This window comes from Sceloporus undulatus, chromosome 3 (assembly GCF_019175285.1).
Source record: "Sceloporus undulatus isolate JIND9_A2432 ecotype Alabama chromosome 3, SceUnd_v1.1, whole genome shotgun sequence".
NCBI classification, from domain to species: domain Eukaryota; kingdom Metazoa; phylum Chordata; class Lepidosauria; order Squamata; family Phrynosomatidae; genus Sceloporus; species Sceloporus undulatus.
In genome coordinates, this window is record NC_056524.1 from 256393581 (window position 1) to 256414758 (window position 21178).

Genomic DNA, 21178 nt, shown 5'->3' on the forward strand with positions numbered 1-21178 from the left:
TAGAATTGAAAACAGAAGTGACTTACATTTCTATTCTTATCCAATCTTCATGCTTTTGGTAGGGATGGGTACTACTGCATGACCAGGAATGATTACTTGCTCTTTGAGCAGGTAATGTTTGCCCCAAACAATGTGTGTGTGTGTGCATTGTTTTTATTGGGGGGGGGCTGAAAAAACATCCCTCGCATCCACATACAGCCATGGGCCGCAGTTTCCCCAAAGCTGATTTAAGATAATACCTCCGTTCAGACATAACATTAAGCTATAATATAGTACTAGTGAACAAGCTCTAGGTTCTTGCATTCCTTTCTCATCATCTGGTGCAGCTTCAAGAAGGGCATAGGCAATGTTCAATTCTATTTTTTAAAATTAACTATTACTTTGAGTTGTTGTTGTGTGCCTTCAAGTCACTTTCTGTCTTATAGCAACCTACCATGGGGTTTTCTTGGCAAGTTTTGTTCAGAGGAGGTTTTCTATTGCCTTGACATGAGGCTGAGAGCATGTGGTCTGCCCAAGGTCCCTCAGCGGGTTTCATGGCCAAGCAGGGAATTGAACCTTGTTCCCCAGAGTCCTAGTCCAACAACAAAACCACTATGCCACACTGGCTTTCTTGTATTTTAGATTCCACCTGCACCTACTCAGATGTTGCTAATCAGAGAAAAAGCTCAACTGTCAGTTAACTTGGGCTCAGTACACACAGTGCTAAAGCACTGTGCTGGCACCGTACTAGGGTTAAGGGACCGTGCAGCAACCGCACGGTCCCTAACCCTAGTATGGATGGATGGCATAATAATGGTGGTGCCCTGTATACATGGGCGCCATTGTCACATAAGCACCGCATGGCATCCACACATTACTACGCAGTGCTTACATAACGTGTGCGCTAGTGGCGCACTAGTTACACTGCCCCTGAGGCTTTAAAAGAACCCACTTTTTGTAGGTTCTTTTTCCTCCACAGGAAAACCGCGTGGTTTGGCGGCTGCGGCTTCCCTGCGGAGGAAAAAACGCCTCTGCTAGCCTGGACAACATGGAAGGTATGTACCAGGCCATTCTCATTCTCTCCAGCCCCCACATTTTTCGAAGAGATGGAGCAGATACCAGTTTGAGTTATTTCATGTATACAGTGGTAGGCATGTCTGACCCTTCCAACAGAGCAGCTCTTCTGAATCGGACATTAAGTCCCTTTATCCCAACTACTTGGTTCTTGCCGTAGCAAACAAGATGTATTTGGAAACCCACTAGAAGATTATCAGAAAAGAAGCAGGGCTAGCATACAATGTCCATTAAGACCAGCTGCCTCTGGACCTCACTCAGCCATCATCTAGTCTAGCAAGCTGCAAAGAGGAAGAGAACAGAAATAAACTAGTGGTGAAATTCTTTGCTGATTTTCTTCCTGAAGGAAGCAATGAGTAATTTTAGAAATTCTCTTCCTGCTGCAATAAGTCTTTGAAAACAGAAAAGTTTTGCATGTGACATGTTTGTGCAGCAAATAGTATTTTCTGTGTAGGAAATCATAGTTCTCCATAGAACATGATGCTATTTCCTACATGGGAAATGCTATTTTCTGTGCAAACCAAGCCTGTACAAACTCTGCATAGAGTAAGTCCTGAACTGCAAAGATTCTCATCAGATTGGGATTCTTCTCATCAAAGGTTTTCAAGCATTATTTGGAATATTTTTCCAATATTCTTGTTATCCCTAAAACCAGCCCAGCAGGCTATGAAAACAATTTCTGTTCCACCTGTTATTATAAGAAGGGAACTATCTTCCCTCTTTCCTCACCCACCCTTTGCCCACCCACCCTTGTAAGTTGTGTGCTGTGGCTTGATTTAGGCTGTCAGACGTAGGTTAGGGACTGTCATACAATTTAGCACTGTAAAATGCCTGGGAATCTTTTTAGATAAAACTTGGAACATTTACCATTTTTTGGACTCTAGTTCCCATAATTCCCTGGCCAGCATACTCACTTGCTATCTGGCTGGGCAATGATGGGATCTGCAATATAAAAAAGGTAAAATTTCATAGCTCTACTGCAAATGATTTAAACAAATACATGTCCTTCCCTATGCTCCCTAGCAAGTTAATATCAAAGCAGATGCAACACATATCAGGAATCGCATCAATTTTGTTGCTGTTTAGTATTAGGCTGGGATTTTCATCATGGTAGTACCAAGGGCAAGGGTTAAACCGTCCCTTCCTTCCCACACAATGATGAAAATCAAGTCTCTCTCCTCTGCTCTGAACAGAAAGTGGGGGGAAATCCCTGACATGGATCAAAAAGACACATTTTGCCTCACATCTCCTTTGGCCCTGAGATTCTTAGAGTGTTGAAATTTGTCACAACTAAGTAATGTTTCAACAGATCATCTGACTGGTAAACAAGCTGCAACTCACATTGTGCCCCACATCCCCAGATGAATAATGTTTTGATGCAAGAGTTGTTTGTGGGTGAGTGCATTTGCACTGTTCTTGTTTAAGCAGCATTAAGAAAGTTTGGCTACCCAAAAGAACAACAGGAGTTCTGTTCCTTTCTGACACTGACTGGTGTAATAAGATGGCATTCCAGTGCAGCTTGCAATGTGTGTGGCTTATAGCATGGCAGAACAATGGTCACTCTTTTTTCTCTAAGCAGTAGGGTAGTGGAACCAGGCTCACCAGGGCCAGCAAGATGGAATTTTTTGTTCAGCTCTTTTTGTTGCTGTGTGACTTCAAATTGTTTTCAACATGGTGACCCTAAAGCAATCCTATCAACTTTTTTTTTTTTTTGGCGAGGTTTGTTCAAAGGGGGTTTGCCATTGCCTTCCCCTGAGGCTGAGAGTGTGCGACTTGCCCAAGGTCACCCCATGGGTTTCATAGCCGAGCTGGAAAGTGAACCCTGGTCTCCAGAGTTGCTGTCCAACACTGAAATCATTACACTGAAATCATCATTACAGAAGTATGTCTAGATCAAGGGAAGTAATAGTACCACTCTATTCTGCTTTGGTCAAGCTTCAGCTGGATACTGCATCCAGTTCTGGGCACCACAGTTCAAAAAGGACGTTGACAAACTGGAGCATATCCAGAGGATGGTGGCCAAAATGGTGAAGGGTCTGGAAATCATGCCTTATGAGGAGAAACTTACAAAACTGGGTGTGTTTAGCGTAGAGAAGATATGGTTAAGAGGTGATATGATAGCCCTTGAGGGGTGTCATATTGAGGATGGAGCAAGCTTGTTTTCTGCTGCTCTAGAGAATAGGACCCAGAGCAATGGATTCAAACTACTGGAAAAAAAGATTCCACCTCAACATTAGGAAGAACCTCCTGACAGTAAGGGCTGTTTGACAGTGGAACATACTCCCTCAGACAGTGGTGGAGTCTCCTTCTTTGGAGGTTTTTAAACAGAGGTTGGATGGCCATCTGTTGGGGGTGCTTTGATTCTGTGTTCCTGCATGACAGGGATTTGGACTAGATGGTCCTGGTGATGTCTTCCACCTCTATGATTCTATTATCAGCCAAACTCCTTGTTCTTACTGAATTTAGCTTCAATGGTTAACATGAGCTTTTGAGAGAAATGGGTTTTCCTAGCAACAATATATTGCTGTGTGTTATCCCTGTTGTAGTGTAAAACATTTGAGGAGCTGCATGCACACACATACATGGGAGTACATACAGGATTGTTTAAATTCTCTTTTATGTGCCTAGAAATGCCAGAAAGGTTGGAGGAGAGTAGCTGTAAGTGCCTATGAATAGAAATCCAACATGAAGGCTTTATATGTGATAGAGTACTACAGAGTTTTGTAGACTGTAGAGATGGAAAGCATGTTCAGAAATATTTGATCAACAATAAAAAGGGTGTTCCTGAGTATCATTTTACTGTGACATTTTATATAATGGGACATGAACATCCACAAACTTTGGTATCTACAAGGGGTCTTGGAACCAAACTCCAATAGATATCAATGATTACCACAGTACTCATTGCTTCCTTGCAAAGATTTACATCCCAAGAAGGTTGGTGACTGCAATTCTGTACACTGACCAGGGTGGTCAACTGCCAGGGTAGCAGAGACCAGGTTTTGCTCCTCCCCATACCAGCACATGTGGGTACATCTGGGTGTTATAGGCTGAGCCAAGATAACAGCCAACATGTTTCAGTGGTTTGACCAGGGTTCAAACCCCACTTGGTCAGAGACTTACTGGGTGAATTTGGATAACTCACACTCCCTCATCCTCAGAGGAGGCAGTAGTAACAGCTGTGGAAGGCATGATTTCAGCTCAGAACTCCTTATTTCTGAATTCATTTTTTTTCCCTTTGGAAGGGTGCTTGGTACTGAGAAATAATGAGGTACAATGGGTACAGGGGCCAATTTTTTGCTCCTGACATCCACCATGAGCCATGTGGACTGCCCAGAAAAAATCTAAAACAAACTGTCAAGTGGTAAGAAAACCTCTTCTGTTTTTGAAAAAACAAAAACAAAACAACCATTTCAAAAAGTTAAATAGAAGAGGAAAGGCCGAAAATCTTTAAAAGATTACAACTCCTGAGTGAGGCAACTTGACCCCTTTTGATCATAAAAAGGAGGGTCTGAGGTGATGGTGCAGAGATGAATGCTGCAAAACACAGTTTTGGGACTGCATAACTTCAGGACCACACTTTTGCTACCCCCTGGCTTAGACACTCTGCCAAGTGTTGGCTCTAAAAGACTTTCCTCCAAAAAATGCCATGGCATTCAAAAACAGGAATCTCAGAGCTGGCAGTTGATTCCTCTGTGGCCTTTGCTGCTACTTCTGCCTGCATAACACTGCACAAAGTGCAGTATCTTGGTATAACAGACAGCCAACTGTGATACAGTGTGCCAACAGGTGCATCACATATAGTGAGAAGCGGCTTGTTATATGGAGTCACACAGCTGCCTTTTTATGTTCTCCTTGGGGGCACGGCTGTCATAATGTGCATTTGCACTTCAAACTTAACCACTAGTACACTGGTGCTTAGTCACCATTTAGAGTGGTCCACTCTGTTGAATGTGTGGTATTGGTTGCTGTTCTGAAGCCAAATGCCCACATCTTATAATCTGGTAATCAAAAGATGCCTTGCTGCTTTCCAAACCTTTCTGACACTCATGGTGTAGTGGTCTGAATGTTGGACTATGATTCTGGAGATCAGGATTTGATTCCCCACTCGAGCATAAAAACCCAATGTGTGACCTTGGGCAAGTCACAGTCTCGCAGCTTCAGATGGCAACAACAAACCCCCTCTGAAGAAACATGCCAAGAAAACCCTATGATAGCTTCACCTTAGGGTAAATATAAGTCAGAAATGACTTGGAGGCACACAACAACAACTGATGCTGGGAGAAACATGGGTGAACTTGGCCCAGTTGGGATCTGGTGAAGGAAGCAGGAGGTTGTCCTTGCAATCATTCTAAGACTGCATCTACACTATAAAAATAATGCAGTTTGACATCACTTTAATTGCTGTAGCTCCATCCTATGGAATCCTAGGATTTGTAGTTTTACAAAGTCCTTAGCCTTCTCTGCTAGAGTGCTGGTTTCCCACAAAACTACAAATCCCAGAATTCTGTAGGATGGAGCCATGGCAGTTAAAGTGTTGTAAAACTACATTATTTCTACAATAGTGTCTCAAGTTGGGAAGATCTGGATTCAAGCCCTCACTCATCTGTGAAGGTCACCTGGTGACCTTGGGTCCATTAGATTCTCTCAGCCTTACCTACCCTGTAGAGCTGCCAAGAAGGAAAAAAAATGTAGGGTGTATGTGGAACCATGCATATCCACTTGAATCTCTGGGATGTAAAAGCAGGATACAAATGCAGTAGATTGGATATGCAGCTTGTCCTAGATGTGGTTAGATTTTCTCTGAAAGAGCAAGTGCATACTTTTGCTATATCTCTTAATCTAATGCTCTCATCATTTGAGGCTTAGGAGGTTTCAGTGTTTAGGATTTTTTTCTAAAGCCTTGGGTGGTTCAGTTTCTGGACAGAGGTTATTCGGCCACTGCAGTTCATGCTTTGATATTTGGACTGGGAATAATCAAGTAAACCACAGCTTTGAGTCTGCAAGACCTGATCATGGTTGTTGATAACAGGATGACTTGGAGGTGTCTCAGTCACAAGGTTGCTATAATTTGAAGCTGATCTGACTGCAGTTAACAACCATATGGACCTGTACAGACGGGCCAAAATAAAGCTGTTTCAGGTCACTTTGGAGTTATGCTGTTTAAATGATGCATGCATCCTAAGAGTCCGGAAGCCACGCCAGAGCCATGCACCAGTCCTAAGGACTGGAGTATGGTTTTGGCGCGGCTTCTGGCCTCTTAAGATGTGTGTGTCATTTAAACACCATACCTCCAAAGTGTCCCAAAGCAGCTTTATTTTGGCCTGTCTGTACAGGCCCATATGTTACCATTCTTCCAACAAGCCCAAGACTTCATAAAAGGATTGTGTTGGCATTCTTCTTTTAATTCATCCCTGTGTAACATTGCCAATTGGGATAAGGTAAAAAAATGGTATGAGGGCCAACATGATATAGTAGTTTGAGCATTGGGCTACAACTCTGGAGCCCAGGGTTCAAATCTTCAATCAGCTATGGAAACTCACTGGATGACCAAGTCACACTCTTTCAGACTCAGAGAAAGCCAATAGCAAACTCCTTCTGAACAAACGTTGCCAATAAAAGCCTGTGATGAATTTGTCTTAGGTAGCCATAAGTTGAACAACAAGTTGTAGGCACAACAGCAAGGACAAACCCTAGGAGACAATCTTGATGGCACTGCAGAATGTAGCATCTTTAAACTGATAAAGCAGGAATAGAAATAGTGTAACCTGTGGGCAGCACGTGGTTCTTTGGATCCCCACTGACTCCCCCAGTGCCCAGGATGTCCCACTTTTTTTGTAACCCCTTTATTGGCAGAAAGGTCCTTCAAAATCCTTTAAAATGTCTTTTTTAAAAAATGAATTTCAGGGGGTTCTCCATACCCAACTAGCAAGACTCCCCCCACAACAGATGAAAAGGTGACCAGACATGATTCAATGCCAGTAGTGGTTTTCAAAATTTCAGTCATGATAGGACAGCAACAGCTTTGTGACGCAAGTTTTTCAAAATAAACAAATAAGTCAGTGCAGCCCTTCAGTTTCTGGAATGTGGCCACTCCTGTGATATAACCAAGTAGAATCTTATTACAATGATTCTGAAGGAGCTGCACTGACTCTTCACTTCTGAGCCTAATTCAAACACTAAGGGGCTTAGGATCCAAATAACACTCCAAGTATTAGCCTGCCTGTGCCATAAGGTCATCCAGACAAGCTCTTATCCAAGCACTGATTCAGCCTGTTTGATGGGTTTCTTTGTTTCAATGACATAGCTGCAAGTTTCTGTTGTGCTTGTATTCTATTCTTCTAATTCTCTTTGAATGCCACCTTTGCATATGTAAGGACGAAAGGAAATTTGGAAATGTTTTAATGAATAAATAAATTCAGAAGATTGAAACTATCTTCTATACAAATAAAATGAGTTATGAGTTTCGGCTATTGAAGGCATGGACAGCAAGATTTGAACAAGCCTTTATAAAGGAAGTTTGAAAAGGTTGCTTTAACGCATGATTCATAATACATTTCTTGCTCTGGGAATAAAAAAATGCATTGCACAAGTTGTAGAGCTAGGGCAAACTGGGAGTTTTCTGTTCTAAGGGAGGGAATATTGGGAGAAATGTCAGGCAGCTGAAAATAATACTCCAAAATAGGTGAAAGTTCAATAGCCACATTTCAAGAAATGCAACACCCACTGGCACTGTCCAAAGACCGCAGTGGTGCATGTCTGTCTTTACAGAAGTATCACTTATTAGCAAGGTGAGCCACATGAAAAGAGCTGTACCTCACAGTGATTAAAATAAATCATAAAAATAACCAAACCTCAAAAGACGCTATAATACAGTAAAAATATATATAGTAAAAAATAACCACAGAAATGTAACAACCCTCTTTCAGCCTGACAGCAAAATTCACTTTTAGAGAAGTTGATGTTGGGGCAGGGAAGCATCCAAGTAGTGTGGAATATAAAGAAAAAAAAGGCAGGACAAGGAGGGGGAAACCCTACTTTTTTCTTTTTGCATGATTTACTGCCAGGAACTAAACTTTAGGAAAGGTATGTTTATCTTTCAGAAAGAAAGGAAAAACTCATATAAATCTAGGAAACCAATAAATGATGGGGTCATGGGCCAGGAGGCATGGGCATTTAGGAACTCTTGCTGGTAAGTCTGGGAGCCCAGGAAGACTTGATTTGTTCGCTGCCTCAGGTAAGATAAAACTGACAGCCATAAGCTGTCAAAGAGGGTGCCAGCCTAAGCTCCCCCAAAGCTAAGAATCGTATCACTATAAGCATGACCAGTAAGGATGCTTTTTCTCTTTTCCATTGTTGGCTAGTGAATTCCATGTTAATGGGGCAGTGAATCATCTCCGGGTTATAGTCCAAACTTTCAATGAGCTTTCCAAAGTGCTAATCCCTAAAATTCTTTTGAATCTAGGTTGGATTCACAGCTCCATGGGCATGGAAACCACCAGCTGTTTGCAGGCCTTCTTCCCCATCCCTCATGCTTCCATCACAGTTGGGACACAAAGATATGCATCCCCATCAGATTTGAGGCAAGCCAAACCACATGATGCCAAGCATACATATTGCAGACTTTTTAAACACAGCTATACTAGCTGATTAATAATAATAATAATAATAATAATAATAATAATAATAATAATAATGTTTATTTATATACCGCTTTTCCAAATTAGATCAAAGCGGTGTACAACAGGAAGTACAATACAAAGTAAAAAAAAAAACATAACAGGCCTCTCTCCCCCTCAAGATGGTGGTCGGAAGGAGGGCTTTTTCTTCATACAGGCAGGCAGTTGGAGCTTGCCTGCCTCTCTCCCCCCCAAGATGGTGGCTGAAGGGAGGGCTTTTCTTCATACATAATAAGTTGGCATCTTTAGAAAGACACCCCCTTTTCAGAGAGCACTAACAAACAGAAACAATAGTAGGTGCTTCTGAATACAGCAGGAGGATCCCTCTGCCCAAATTCCTTGCAGAGCTACACTGACTGGCAGTAGCTTTATAGAGTTTCAGACAAGAGTTTTCCCTTAGACCCATAAGGAGATGCTAGGGGTCGAACCTGGGACCTTTGCAATGCTAAACATGTGCTCTACATTATGCCAGAGCTGTATCCCTCCTCCACCGCCTGAGACACCTAACATAAATTTGCATTGGAGCCAAAAGCAGAGCCAAATGCTTCCAAGTCCCCGCCACCTCTGCTTATGCTTCAACAAAACAGATTAAGGTCGCTGCTGCCTAACAAAGACAACCCAGCTTATTGTTGTAGAGCTCATCAGCTGCAAAAAGATGTTCGTTCAAGGACTGGATTAAACTGGAAAGAAGAAAGTGACACTCAATTTCAGGTGCATTTATGGAATCAGAACACAAAGGCTGTTACAACCCAGGTTTGGTCACTGGATGCAGCAAGTGCATGGGTAACGGGGATGTCGCTGGGGATTTCAGCCCCACTCCTATACTCGACTGTGGCATCCCACAGGTGTTGTGGGTGCTTCTCACAATACTGTACTTTAAATGTCGGGATCGATTATTCAAGATTCATTAAGGTGATTCAAGGCAGAAGTCAAGAAAGGTCAAGAAAGAATGTGTCCTACCATCCAGCCCAGCTTCTGAACTTCTTGAGGGCATGTTTTGCAAGGGCTACATACAGAATGCTAGGTCAATGGGATTTTGCTCTAATTCAGTGAGGCAATTTCTTATTCCTGAGCTTGTTAGTTGTCAGCTCAATTCACTTCAACCTCCTGTTGACCCACAAACAAATGAAACCCAGTCAAGCCCTGATATTATCCTACAATGAAGAGGTTCCTTAATACAGTTTGGCGGGGTACATACCTCCGCTTTGCGGTGCTCTGCCGCCGCCGCCAGTAGGTCCGCGGGGGAGCCGGAGCCTTCACACGGCCCGACTCCCGCGCGGACCAAAAAAGAAGCTCCAAAATGGAGCTTCTTTTTCCGTCGCATTTGCGACGTAGCGAGGCGCCAGGGCCGCACTCGCTACGTCACAAGGGACGCGACGCGTACGGACGCTCAGCGTCCGATACGCAAAGATGGCGCCGGCCATGTAGAAGGGCCGGTGCCATCTTGTACGGACGGAGTCCGTACTAGGCCCAGGGGCATCTAAAAGAGACGCCCCTTTTTTTAAAATGGGACGTCCTCCGGACGTCCCAAATGGCAGTTTAGAAAGCCCCCCTGTTTTCCTAAGCAGTTAACTGTACTTTGCTCAAAACAATCTACCAACTCTACCTAGATTACCCTACTCAGTTCTCAACAACAGTCTTGTGCAGTAGGTCAGCTGGAGAAAAGTGGGCTGCAAATTCAATAAACAAACAATATTCTTCCAGTGCAAAATGCACAGAGTGAATAACGTCAGGACAGAGAATCAGAGTGTCAAAGCATCAGGACAGAGTGAACAATGGCTGAATTTCAAATACAGAACCTGGCCCTTTACATTTTTACTTAGAGATAAACCCCAAGGAGGGCAATGGAAATTACAGTACTCAGATAAAGAAGCACTGAAGCTTGGAAATGTTACTTTTAAAAAATGTACAATCCCCAGAATCTCCTAATCAAAAGGCACTTTTTGCACATGTGGTCAGTGGGAGTCCACATGTATAAAAGGCCTCTCCACTTTAAAGATACCAGTGCTGAGAAAGACTTGTCCCAAAGACCCCAGAAGCCTACTGTCACTCTGAGCTGTCACAAGTAATCTGATAGGTTACACATATTAATAACCTGTCCTCCAAAACGAGATACTTTGTTTTAAATACTGTATTATACTGTACAATCATAATCAAATTGAATTATTTAAACTTCAGGAGTACAGTAATATACAAAGGAACTTTTCCCCCTCTCATTAACCCAAAAAGAAGCCACTTGCAAGTGTAGCAAATAAATAAATAAATTTGTTAGCTACATCTTTCTGCTGTATAAACTCTTTCAGGAAGAGCTGCAAAAAAGCAAACTGCTATCTTGAGTAATGTTCACCATAAAAGAGAGCGCAGTTTAGTCTGTGATATTTGCTTGAGAATAAGACTCATTTAATTCCATCACATCCTTTAACGAGATAATTTAGTCCTTTGCAGGCACTTCAAAAGTGCACCCACATGACACAGTTATAGGAATTTAATACTGCTTTAACTGTTGTCTCCATCTTACAGAATCCCGGAGAAGTGCTCGGTATTGCTAGAGAATTCTATTCACTCCCCTCAACTACAGGACCATCTAACAGAGGATTCTAAGTATATCACCAAACTATAGATTCTAACATTCCATGAGATGGCACCATGACATTTAAAAAGGTGTATGCATTGTGTGCCTTCAAGTTGTTTTAGCCAACCTATCATGGGGTTTTCTTGGCATGATTTGTTCAGAGGAGGTTTGCCATTACCTTCCTCTGAGGCTGAGAGAGTGTGACTTGCCCAAGGTCACCCAGTGGGTTTTCTGGCTGAGTGAGAACCAAACCCTGGTTTCCAGAGTTGCAGTTCAGCACTCAAACCACTACCTCACACTGGCTCATCATCATAACTTTAAAGAGGGTATCAAACTACTATAACTGTGTCATATAAAAAACACTCTAGACCAGAGGTGGGAATCAGGTGGCTGCCAAACACTGTTGGACTGCATCTTGAAGTATTCCTTACCATGGCCTATGCTGCCTGGAGCACATCATCATTCCCATCCTTGTTCTAGATCAGTGGTCCCCAAACTAATGCCCTTTAAGAGATTTTGGACATTAGCTCCCAGAAGCCTCAGCCATGTTGGCCAAGAGTCTGGGATTCTGGGAGTTGAGGTCCAAAATCCCTTAAAGGGCACATGGGGATCACTGCTCTAGATGCACAGTGTGGGAGCAGGAGTGAGTGTGCCTGTTTAACCTCTCTGCATTACTGTTATCACTGCCCTGCATGTGCAAAGGACACCCTAATACAGCTATAAGGTTTAAATCATGCAGATCTTCCACAAATAGAGGAAGCACTCCACTGCAATCAATATAGGCCAGGGGAAGGCAACCTGCAGCCCGCGGGCCGGATGCAGCCTGGCGAGGCCTTAGGACCGGCCCCAGCCCGGTCCTGCTGCCGATTGCCGCCAGGGCCTTTGGGGGGGCAATTGTATATAGAAGCCTCAGAAACATGCATTTATATTAACATTTTTTAAAAAAATCAGCATTTTTTTTGCGTGTCCTCCATTTTTTTAAAAAAAAGTGTCTTCCATTTGAAAATTTTGTCCTACATTTGTCCTGGTTTATTTATATATTTAATTATTTTAAAAATTATTTAATTATTTATTTTTTGGCTTCGGCCCTCCAGTTGTCTGAGGGACAGCAACCCTGCCCCCGGCTCAAAAAGATTGCCTACCCCTGATATAGGCAGAGGAAAGCAAGTCCACAATTGGGGGGGGGGGGGGACTAGCGCCTTTCTTCTTGTTGTTGTGTGCTTTCAAGTTGTTTCTGGCATGGTGACCCTAAAGTGAACCCATCATGGGGTTTTCTTGGGAAGTTTCTTCAGAGGGGGTTTGCCACTGCCATCCCCTGAAGCTGAGAGAGTGTGATTTGCTCAAGGTCATCCAGTGGGTTTTCATGGCTGAGCTGGGATTCGAATCCTGGTTTCTAGATTCATAGTCCAATATGCAAACCACTACACCATGCTGGCTCTCAAAAAGTTGTTGTGTACCTTCGCATCCTTTCTAACTTATGGCAACCCTATCTTATGGCAGGGTTCTCTCGGCAAGAGGAGGTTTGCCATTGTCTTCTCCTATGGTTGAGAGTGTGTGACTCACCCAAGGTTACCCATAGGGTTTTATGCCCAAGCAGGGAATCAAACCCTGCTCTCCAGAATCATAGTCCAACACTCAAACCACAATGCCAAATGGCTCCCAGTTCATTCCTGCTCCCTTTCATCTCATAGATATGTTATACTGTATACACTAAAAACACCTGCACAGAGATACTATTGGGCCTGAACAGACAGGCCAGAATAAAGCTGCTTTGGGTCACTTTGGAGGTATGTTATTTAAATGATGCATGCGTTCTAAGAGGCTGGAAGCCATGCCAAAGCCATGCTCCATTCCTAAGGACCATGGTGCAGCTTTGGCGCAGCTTCTGGTCTCTTAAGATGTGTGTGTCATTTAAACAGCATACCTCCAAAGTGACCCAAAGCAGCTTTATTTTGGCCTGTCTATTTGGGCCCTATTGAATCCTAAAGTATGTGACACATACAGTTGCATTTTGAGGTTGAGACCCTTATCTAATAAATCCCTGAGTCACAGCTCACAGCCATAGCTACTTCAAGGCTTACATTTATATTTCACTTTTCTTCCAGTAATCATAAACTGGGATACACAGTTCTCCTCCTTGTCACTTTACCCTCACAACAATCTTGAGAAGTAGGTTGGGCTTAGAGAGCTTGGCTGGCTGTCCAGTAAGATTCATGGCTTAGTGGAGACTTGAACTTGGATCACCTAGATTTGAGGCCAACATTCTAACCACTACACATACTGCCTCTCTATGCTAGCTCAAATGCCCTGGTGAACAGCAACCTGAATGTTAAGTTAGGTTGACACTTAGAATTTTACAAATGAAATAAATCTGGCACTAGAACTCCATTCATTTCTCAACTTTATTGGGCTTATCTATCTATCTATCATCTATCTATCTATCCATCCATCCATCTATGGGGTACGTCAGAGCACCACCCTGTACTTTGTTGTTATAACAACAACAACAACTGACAGTGGTGCTTTCACATACCCCTATTTATATAAAAACATGTTAAGCCAAATAAAGTTGAGAAATAAAAATCACTGTTATTATTTCTTTGAGTTAAAGCACACATCAATTTAAAAGGGCAAGGAAGATGTCCAATCTTAGATGTACAATCCACGTTTAAAATCCATCATTTAAAATTCACAATTTAAAATCATCTGGATAAGCCTGCCAGACAATAAGCCTGTCCAGAACTGCCTTTGTCCCCAGTGTTCACTGAACAAGTCTTCTGTGTTGCAAATGGTCAAGCTTTATTTCAGAAACACATAGGTGTTAGCAAGAAGACATCTACAAACAGAAGTGTCATCATCCACCAATACTGGGATGAAATTAATAATGTTCTACCCCAAGTTTTCACAGGCTTCATCTTAATTCACTTACTAATTCAAACATAACCACCTCACTTGCCAGTCCCCTGTACTAGCCTGTTTTCAGCTCTATTTTTTGTTTCTCACCAAGAGATTCTGAAAGGTTTCCTCCTTCATACATCTGCACATTTCTGCATCAGGCCACAAGCATTCTTCTGAGCCACTATCAATGATTTCTACTAGTCCATCTACTCTCATCATTTCCCAGTAAACCTTTTACATCCACACAGCTCTTTTATATATCTAAAACATTAAACAATCTTAGGACAGAATGAGCCAGATTCTGACACACTCATGCCAAGGCCAAACACTATCTAAATAAACACCTTAATCCAAATAAATGCTTGATACTTTACTGTGCATCAGGAAGCCAATAAACACAGCTTACTGTTTAAATGGCAAAAGGCGTTTTAAGTCAACTCTTGTATATACAGCCTCTCTTTGTATTTATGTGTAGGTAGAACTACCAGTTTCATAAAACTGCCATAACAGGGTTATCATTTGCCCTTCTGTTGGCATTGCCAATCTTGTGCTTGTCACTAACAGCTACGATCCTATACATATACACTCAGAAGTGAATCTCATTGTTTTCACTGGAGCTTACTTCTGCATTAGAATGGGTAGGCTGGGACTGAAGTTCACGTCTGGCATGGCATAGCTCATTTGGTTAAATGAATCACTGGCAATGAGGAAGGGGAAACAGGGGTCACATTGGTGATAACTGGTTTGGTAAAAATCTACTCGGTTTTTATTTTGGCAATTAGGGGTTTGGCTTTGGCTACTGGTCTAACAATTGAGTTGGAGGATGAAATTTCAAGGAGAATGGGCTGGCTAAAAAAAAGAAAGCACTTTCCTGTTGTCAAACCATTGTTGTCAATTGAGTCCAGTACTCAGATGGAATTAGTTAAAAGTTCCTGTACCTAGGATCAAACATTGATGAGAATGGTGACTGCAGTCAAGAAATCAGAAGGTGACTAGGAATGGGGAGGGCAGCTATGACAGAGCTAGATAAGATCCTAAAGAGTAAAGATATACAACCAAGTCCCAATGTTAGAATCATGTTGTATTCTCCATCACTATGTATGGATATGAGAGCTGGACACTGAAAAAAGTGGGTAAGAAGAAAAATCAATTCATTTGAAATGTGATGCTGGAGAAAGAGCTGGAGGATACCATGGACAGCCAAAAAGACAAACAAATGGGTCCTTGAATAGATCAAGGCTGAAATCTCCTTGAAATTGAGGCTGTCGTACTTTGGCCACATCATGAGAAAGCCTGGCTTATTAGAAAAGACAACAATGATAAGGAAGGTAGAGGGCAACAGAAAGAGAGGAATATTCATGCCAGATGGATAGGCTCTATTGGGAGGTCACAGGACTAAATTTGTAGGACCTAAGCGGGGCAGTGGAGGATAAGGGGTCTTGGAGATGTTTCATCCACAGGGTTGCCATGAGTTGACGTTGACCTGAGGGCATTTAACAACAACAAAACCTGTGCAATTTGAACAGCTGCAGGCAGAACAGCCCTAAACCTGAGCATGGTTCTACTAACTCAGAAGGCCCAGCAATAAGTAGAGTGGACTAGATTTTTTTAGCAGAGAATACTGAGCAATTTGATGTTGCATTGTTTGTCCCTCCACATATGCAGCTTTGACTTTTGCAGATTTAATTATTCAGAGATTTTATTAATGTTCTCTCTAGGAATATCTAGGTCCACCAGCACAACTCTATGATCAACTTTAATCAAAGAGCACACTGAAGGACCTGGAGATACCTAGAGATTCCTAGAGAGAACACTCCACTAGGCATTTGTAGCTGCTCCAGCACAATTCTATGGTCAGATGTTGACCACAGACTCTCTAGGTCCAGACCTAGAGATTCCTAGAGAGGTATTCTCTCAGGTTAAAAAAAATAGTGTTTTTGTTATTTATGGGGTTTTCCACATTCATGGGAGTCCTGTGCCCCTAACTGCAGTGAATGTGGAGGGATGAGTGTAGTTATAATATTACACATACACACACATATATGCACCTATACACCAAAGTTTATATTATCACAATATTTAGTTTTCATTATTTCCTAATATAATACAGTCAGCCCTCCACTTTTTCAGCTTTGATTTTTGCGGATTTGATTAATGTTTGCTCTAGGAGTCATTGGTCCTCCAGAGGAATTCTGAGGGAAGTTGACCATAAGTTGAGCTGCAAGACATCCTAGAGATTCCTAGAGAAAACACTTCTCTAGGCATTTGTAGGTCCTCCAGCATGATTCTGTGGTCAACTTTTTAGCAGATATTGATCACAGAGTTCTGCTGGAGGACCGAGAGATTCCTAGAGGTATTCCCCTCAGATTAAAAAAGTAGTGTTTTTTTATTTGCATTTTTTCACTTTCATGGGGGTCCTGTACCCCTAACCACTGCAAATGTGGAGGACCTACTGTATATCATCCAATATAATACAAATCATTTGTTATATAAAATTATAATTCTAATACATATACATTGCTTCCACCTGACATCCTTTATCGTAGCTCTCCTAGCAATAATGAAGGATGCCTGCCATCTGTCCTATGCACATTTACTTTGGAGTAAGATGCACTGAACACACAGAAGGCACTTTTAAGTATGCACTGTGTTTGTAAGTCTTTGTATTTATGGGTGGGCAAAGGAATTTGTCCTTCCCTTGAAAGGAGGTAAAAATTAGAAACCATCTGCTTGTCAGTGTTAAGACCCCCACCTTAAAATAGTTTGGGGTCCCTGGATGATGTACATGCCCTATGAGGAGTGGATGTTTAGTGGATGCTGGGTATGTTTAGCCTGGGGAGGTGAAGATTAAGAGGTGACACAACAGCTACAGTATATATAAATATTTGAATGGATGTCATATTGAGGACGGAGCAAGCTTATTTCTGCTGCTCCAGGAGCTGGAGCAAAGGATGCAAACTACAGGAAAAGAGATTCCACCTCAACAATAGGAAGAACTTCCAAATGTTAAGAGCAATTCGGAATATGCTGCCTGAGACTGTGGCTGAGTCTCCTTCTTTGGGGATTTTTAAACAGAGGCTGGATGGCAATCCTTTAGAAGTGCTCTGATAGTATATTCCTGCATGGCAGGGGGTTGATCTGGATGACCCTTGGGGTTCCTTCCATTTCTATGATTCCTGGGCCTACAGAGGGCAGAAGTCACCCAAAGCTGCCATAAGGCTGGAAAATCAAAGAAGGCACTCTCTCCTCTCGCTCTCATCATCCTTGCCAGGAGGTCACTTCTAAACAATAGCCAGCCCTGGGAGATTACAGAAGATTCCTTAATTATCTTCATTACTGGCAGCTTCTGTCATGTACTTTCTCTAAGTCCTGAGCCGGCAGCTGATCAGAGAGAGAGGCCTGGGAGGGTCCCACAGATAAAACCAGAAAGGCAGACAAGAGAAGGGGAAAGAGATAGTAACCTTTCCCGGGTCTGGGAGGCCTGATTTTCACAAGGGTGAGGCTGCTTTCTCCAAAAAAGAGGGCCAAGAGGAATGGTTAGACCTTCATTTGACTATTCACAGAGAGAGAGAGAGAGAGTGCATGGTGTAATGGTCTGTGTTGGACTAGAATCCTAGTGATCAGGGTTCGAATCCCAGCTCAGCCACTGAAACCCACTGGGTGACCTTGGACAAGTCACACTCTCTCAGCCTCAGAGGATGGCAATGGCAACCTGCCTCTTGAGAAACTTTCCAAGAAACCCCTGTGATAGATTTAACCTGAGGGTCACCATAAGTCGTAAATGACTTGAAGGTACACAACAACAAACAGAGAGAGAAGTGACTTAGCTTTTCAGGGGCAAGTGCTAAAGAATGGAAGTGTGGAATAATCCCTTTCGATTCTCCTCTCAGGGAGCCCGCTGAATGACCTTGTTGAAACCCACTGGATGACCACACTCTTTCAGCCTCAGGGGAACGCAAGGGCAAACCTCCTCTGAACAAACCTTGCCAAGAAAAACCCTTGACAGGTTCACCTTAGGGTTGCCACAAGCTGCACAAATTGAAGGCACACAACCAACAACAACAACAACTCCAATTCCCAATCCTCACTTGAGAAGACCCACTGATCCAACAGGGTCTGCTGAGGAGGGGGACCAGCAGCAATTGGCTTTCTAGACCTCAAAGGCAATAGGAGCCACACATCTTGGGGGCAAGGCCCTTTCCCCACGTATCTATGGGTCAACATGACACATATCCCAGTGGTGAGACAGGCTCCAGGGTTGTGTCAATGGGGTTGACATGCATTTCCCTGCTTCTCACTGCACCTCTGGTGTGGGGTTAAAGGTCTGCAAGCTGTATGGAAGGTAATCTATTCCTAATAGAACTGAGGGTAGTGATGTTGGCCCTGTAGCAAGTGCAATCACAAATCCCCAAATCCCCAAAACAGGATCCCTTTATGGAGCCAACCCACATGCACAGAAGACACAGTACAAGCTTTTGAAGTGGAGCTTTTCTCTTGTGTGCATTTGGGCTGGTCCCACAAAGGGATCCCTTCAAAAGCTGGCACCGAGCTTTTTGTGCATTTGGGTTGTCCCCTTAAAGGGATCTCTTTAAAAGCTTGTCCTGCGCCTTTCGTACATTTGTCCCCATCAAATGATCCCTTTGAAAGCTTGCCCCATGTCTTTTGGGCCTTAGGGTTGACCCCATAAAAGGATCCCTGTTTTGTGGATTTGCAGCTGCATTTCTGAAAGCTTGCATCATGTCTTTTATGCCTTTGGGTTGGCCCTATAAAAGGACCCCCTGTTTAGGCACCAAGTCTTCTATGCATTTTGGTTGGCCCCATAAAAAGATTCCGGTTTTGGCACCATGTCTTTTGTGCAGTTTGGTTGTCCCTATGAAGGGATGCTCCCCAAAAGCTTGCCTGTGTCTTCTGTGCCTTTGGGCTAGCCCCATAAAGGGATCCCTCTGAAAGCATGTCTTGGGTCTCCTGTGCCTTTGGGTTGGTCCCATAAAGGGATCCCTTTCCCGCTGCCTATGCAGATGGGGAACCCTTTGGGGATCAAAGAGGGCATCTGCTTCCCTGGAGGCATGGCTTACCGTTTGCTGGGCGACCCTGAAGGAAGCATCCAAGAGCATGAGCCTCCAAGGCTCGGAGACGGTGCTGGGCAAAGGCAGGTAGGCATAGTAGGCGGTCAGAGCCAGGAAGGTGGCCAGGAGCACTGCAGCAGAGGACTTCATGGCTGGCTTCCTGCTGGGGCTGCTGCTGCCCAGGGGATGCTGCTGTTGCGAGGCCAGGAGCCGGCTCTCCCGCTGGCAGCGGCGCCCATTCAAGGCTTTCCTGAGCTGCTGCCCAAGCAAGAAGCCAATCAGAGGGGGAGAGGCAGGAGGAGGAAGTCCAGGCGCTTCCGTCCCCTGCTGCTGCCCAGCCTCGGCCTCCTTGCCATTGTTGTCCCTCTTTGGCTTAATCGCAAGGACTCCCAGCTGCACGCGGAGACACCTAACGCCCGGCCGGAGGTACTGCAGCCCAGCCTGAAACCAACAAACACCCCAAATTCAGAATAGGCTTTTAAGATAGGTCTCTTATGATTGTGGGGTGATCAGATATGGAGTTGGAGAGACCAGAATATTCTCCATTTCATCCTAAAAAAAACACCCCAAATCCATAATGGGGAGGGGGGACTCAGGGTGACCAATGTCCTCCTTTTCCAGGACATACCCTCCATTTCATCCTAAAAACCATCTCAAATCCACAGGGGGACCCAGGAGGACCAGATGTCCTTCTTGTTAAGGAAAAAGCAACATGGGATATACAGTGAAAGAAATAAAACATGTATGTGAGAGTCAGGATGACTCAGCAGAAGCAATTAGAAGCCACACAGGTGTAAAAGGTAATGTAATTAACAAGTCCTAAATGCCAAGGACAGAAATGCAAAGTGGATAATTGAGCACACCTGAGAATTGTTAAAGTGGTCAAGGTGAAGTGATGAAATCATTAATTGTGGGATGAAACAAGAGAACCAATGAAAATGGTTGTACACGCCCACGGGGTGGAAACTGACAAGAGTGGGTGGTGTTTTCCAATGACTATAATAATGGCTATGAATCCCAATGTATTTTGTGGGTAGTAGTGAGGAGTTGTATTGGATAGTTTTGGAGCTGTATATAGTAGAATAAAGTAGATCTTTTATATAAGACTACTGAGCTGTCTGGTGTCTTGGGTGAAGATACAAGAGCCAGCTGGATCCTGAAGAAGTGTGAAGACTTCTGTGGAAGCAAGAGTGAGAAGGCTTGGAGAGTTTGTCAGGGTCTTCAGCCTATTCTCTGTAACTCTGCTGCTTTATAGCAAAGCTTTAACCACTGACCAAAACTGGTCAGCGCCGGTGCGTAACAAGGTGGTGAGTTCGAGCCAGAGGTGAAGAGCTACAACTCCCATCATCCCTGACACTTCTTTCCCAGGACATACTCTCAATTTCATCCTGAAAACCACCCCATATCCATAATTAGGGTACCTGATGTCTTCCTTTCCCAGGACATGTTCTCCATTTCAGCCTTCCGCCCAGGAGAAAGTCCAAAACATCCTCCATTTTGAGCAGGACTAAAAAGCATGACTTTCTATTCCTAAGAGTGTAGCTTTGATTTTGTCATTTTCTAATCTTTTGACCTACAAAGCTTTATATGGCTTGGGTCCAGGTTTGAAAGACCACATCTCCCAGTGTGAAGCCATTAGGGTTTTAAGACCACCTGGAGAGGCCCTCCTCTCTCTTCCACCACCTTTTTAGGCTCCGTGGGAACCAAGGAGAAGGCCTTCTGGGTGGCTGCTCCCAGACTTTGAACATCCCTCCCCAAAGAGACCTTGCTCAACTTTCAGTGGCAAGTTAAAACATTTTTGTGCCACCAAGCCTTCACAAACACTTGCAAACTCTTAATGCTGTTGCTGGTTTTTGAAGTTTTAGAGATATGAATATCATTTTATTTTGATTGCTTCAATATATTTTAGT

The 21178-nt window shown here is 43.4% G+C and overlaps 1 protein-coding gene across 3 annotated transcripts in view; it reads right to left on the reverse strand.

The window, feature by feature from the left end:
- The window catches only part of NCEH1 (neutral cholesterol ester hydrolase 1), a 31044-nt gene extending 11424 nt beyond the window's left edge, over positions 1-19620 (reverse strand). The window contains exons 1-2 of one of the 3 annotated variants that reach the window (XM_042460324.1): positions 19278-19405; positions 1968-1995 (exon numbers count right to left, since the gene is read on the reverse strand). Coding sequence is in view for 2 of the 3 variants with exons in the window: in XM_042460322.1 (XP_042316256.1) it covers positions 19278-19418 (141 nt within the window). In the remaining variant the exon portion in view is untranslated. Of the gene's footprint in view, positions 1-1967; positions 1996-19277 lie in introns of all 3 variants that reach the window. The other 2 variants (XM_042460322.1, XM_042460323.1) reach the window with 2 other exon arrangements.
- Positions 19621-21178: the final 1558 nt, after the last annotated feature.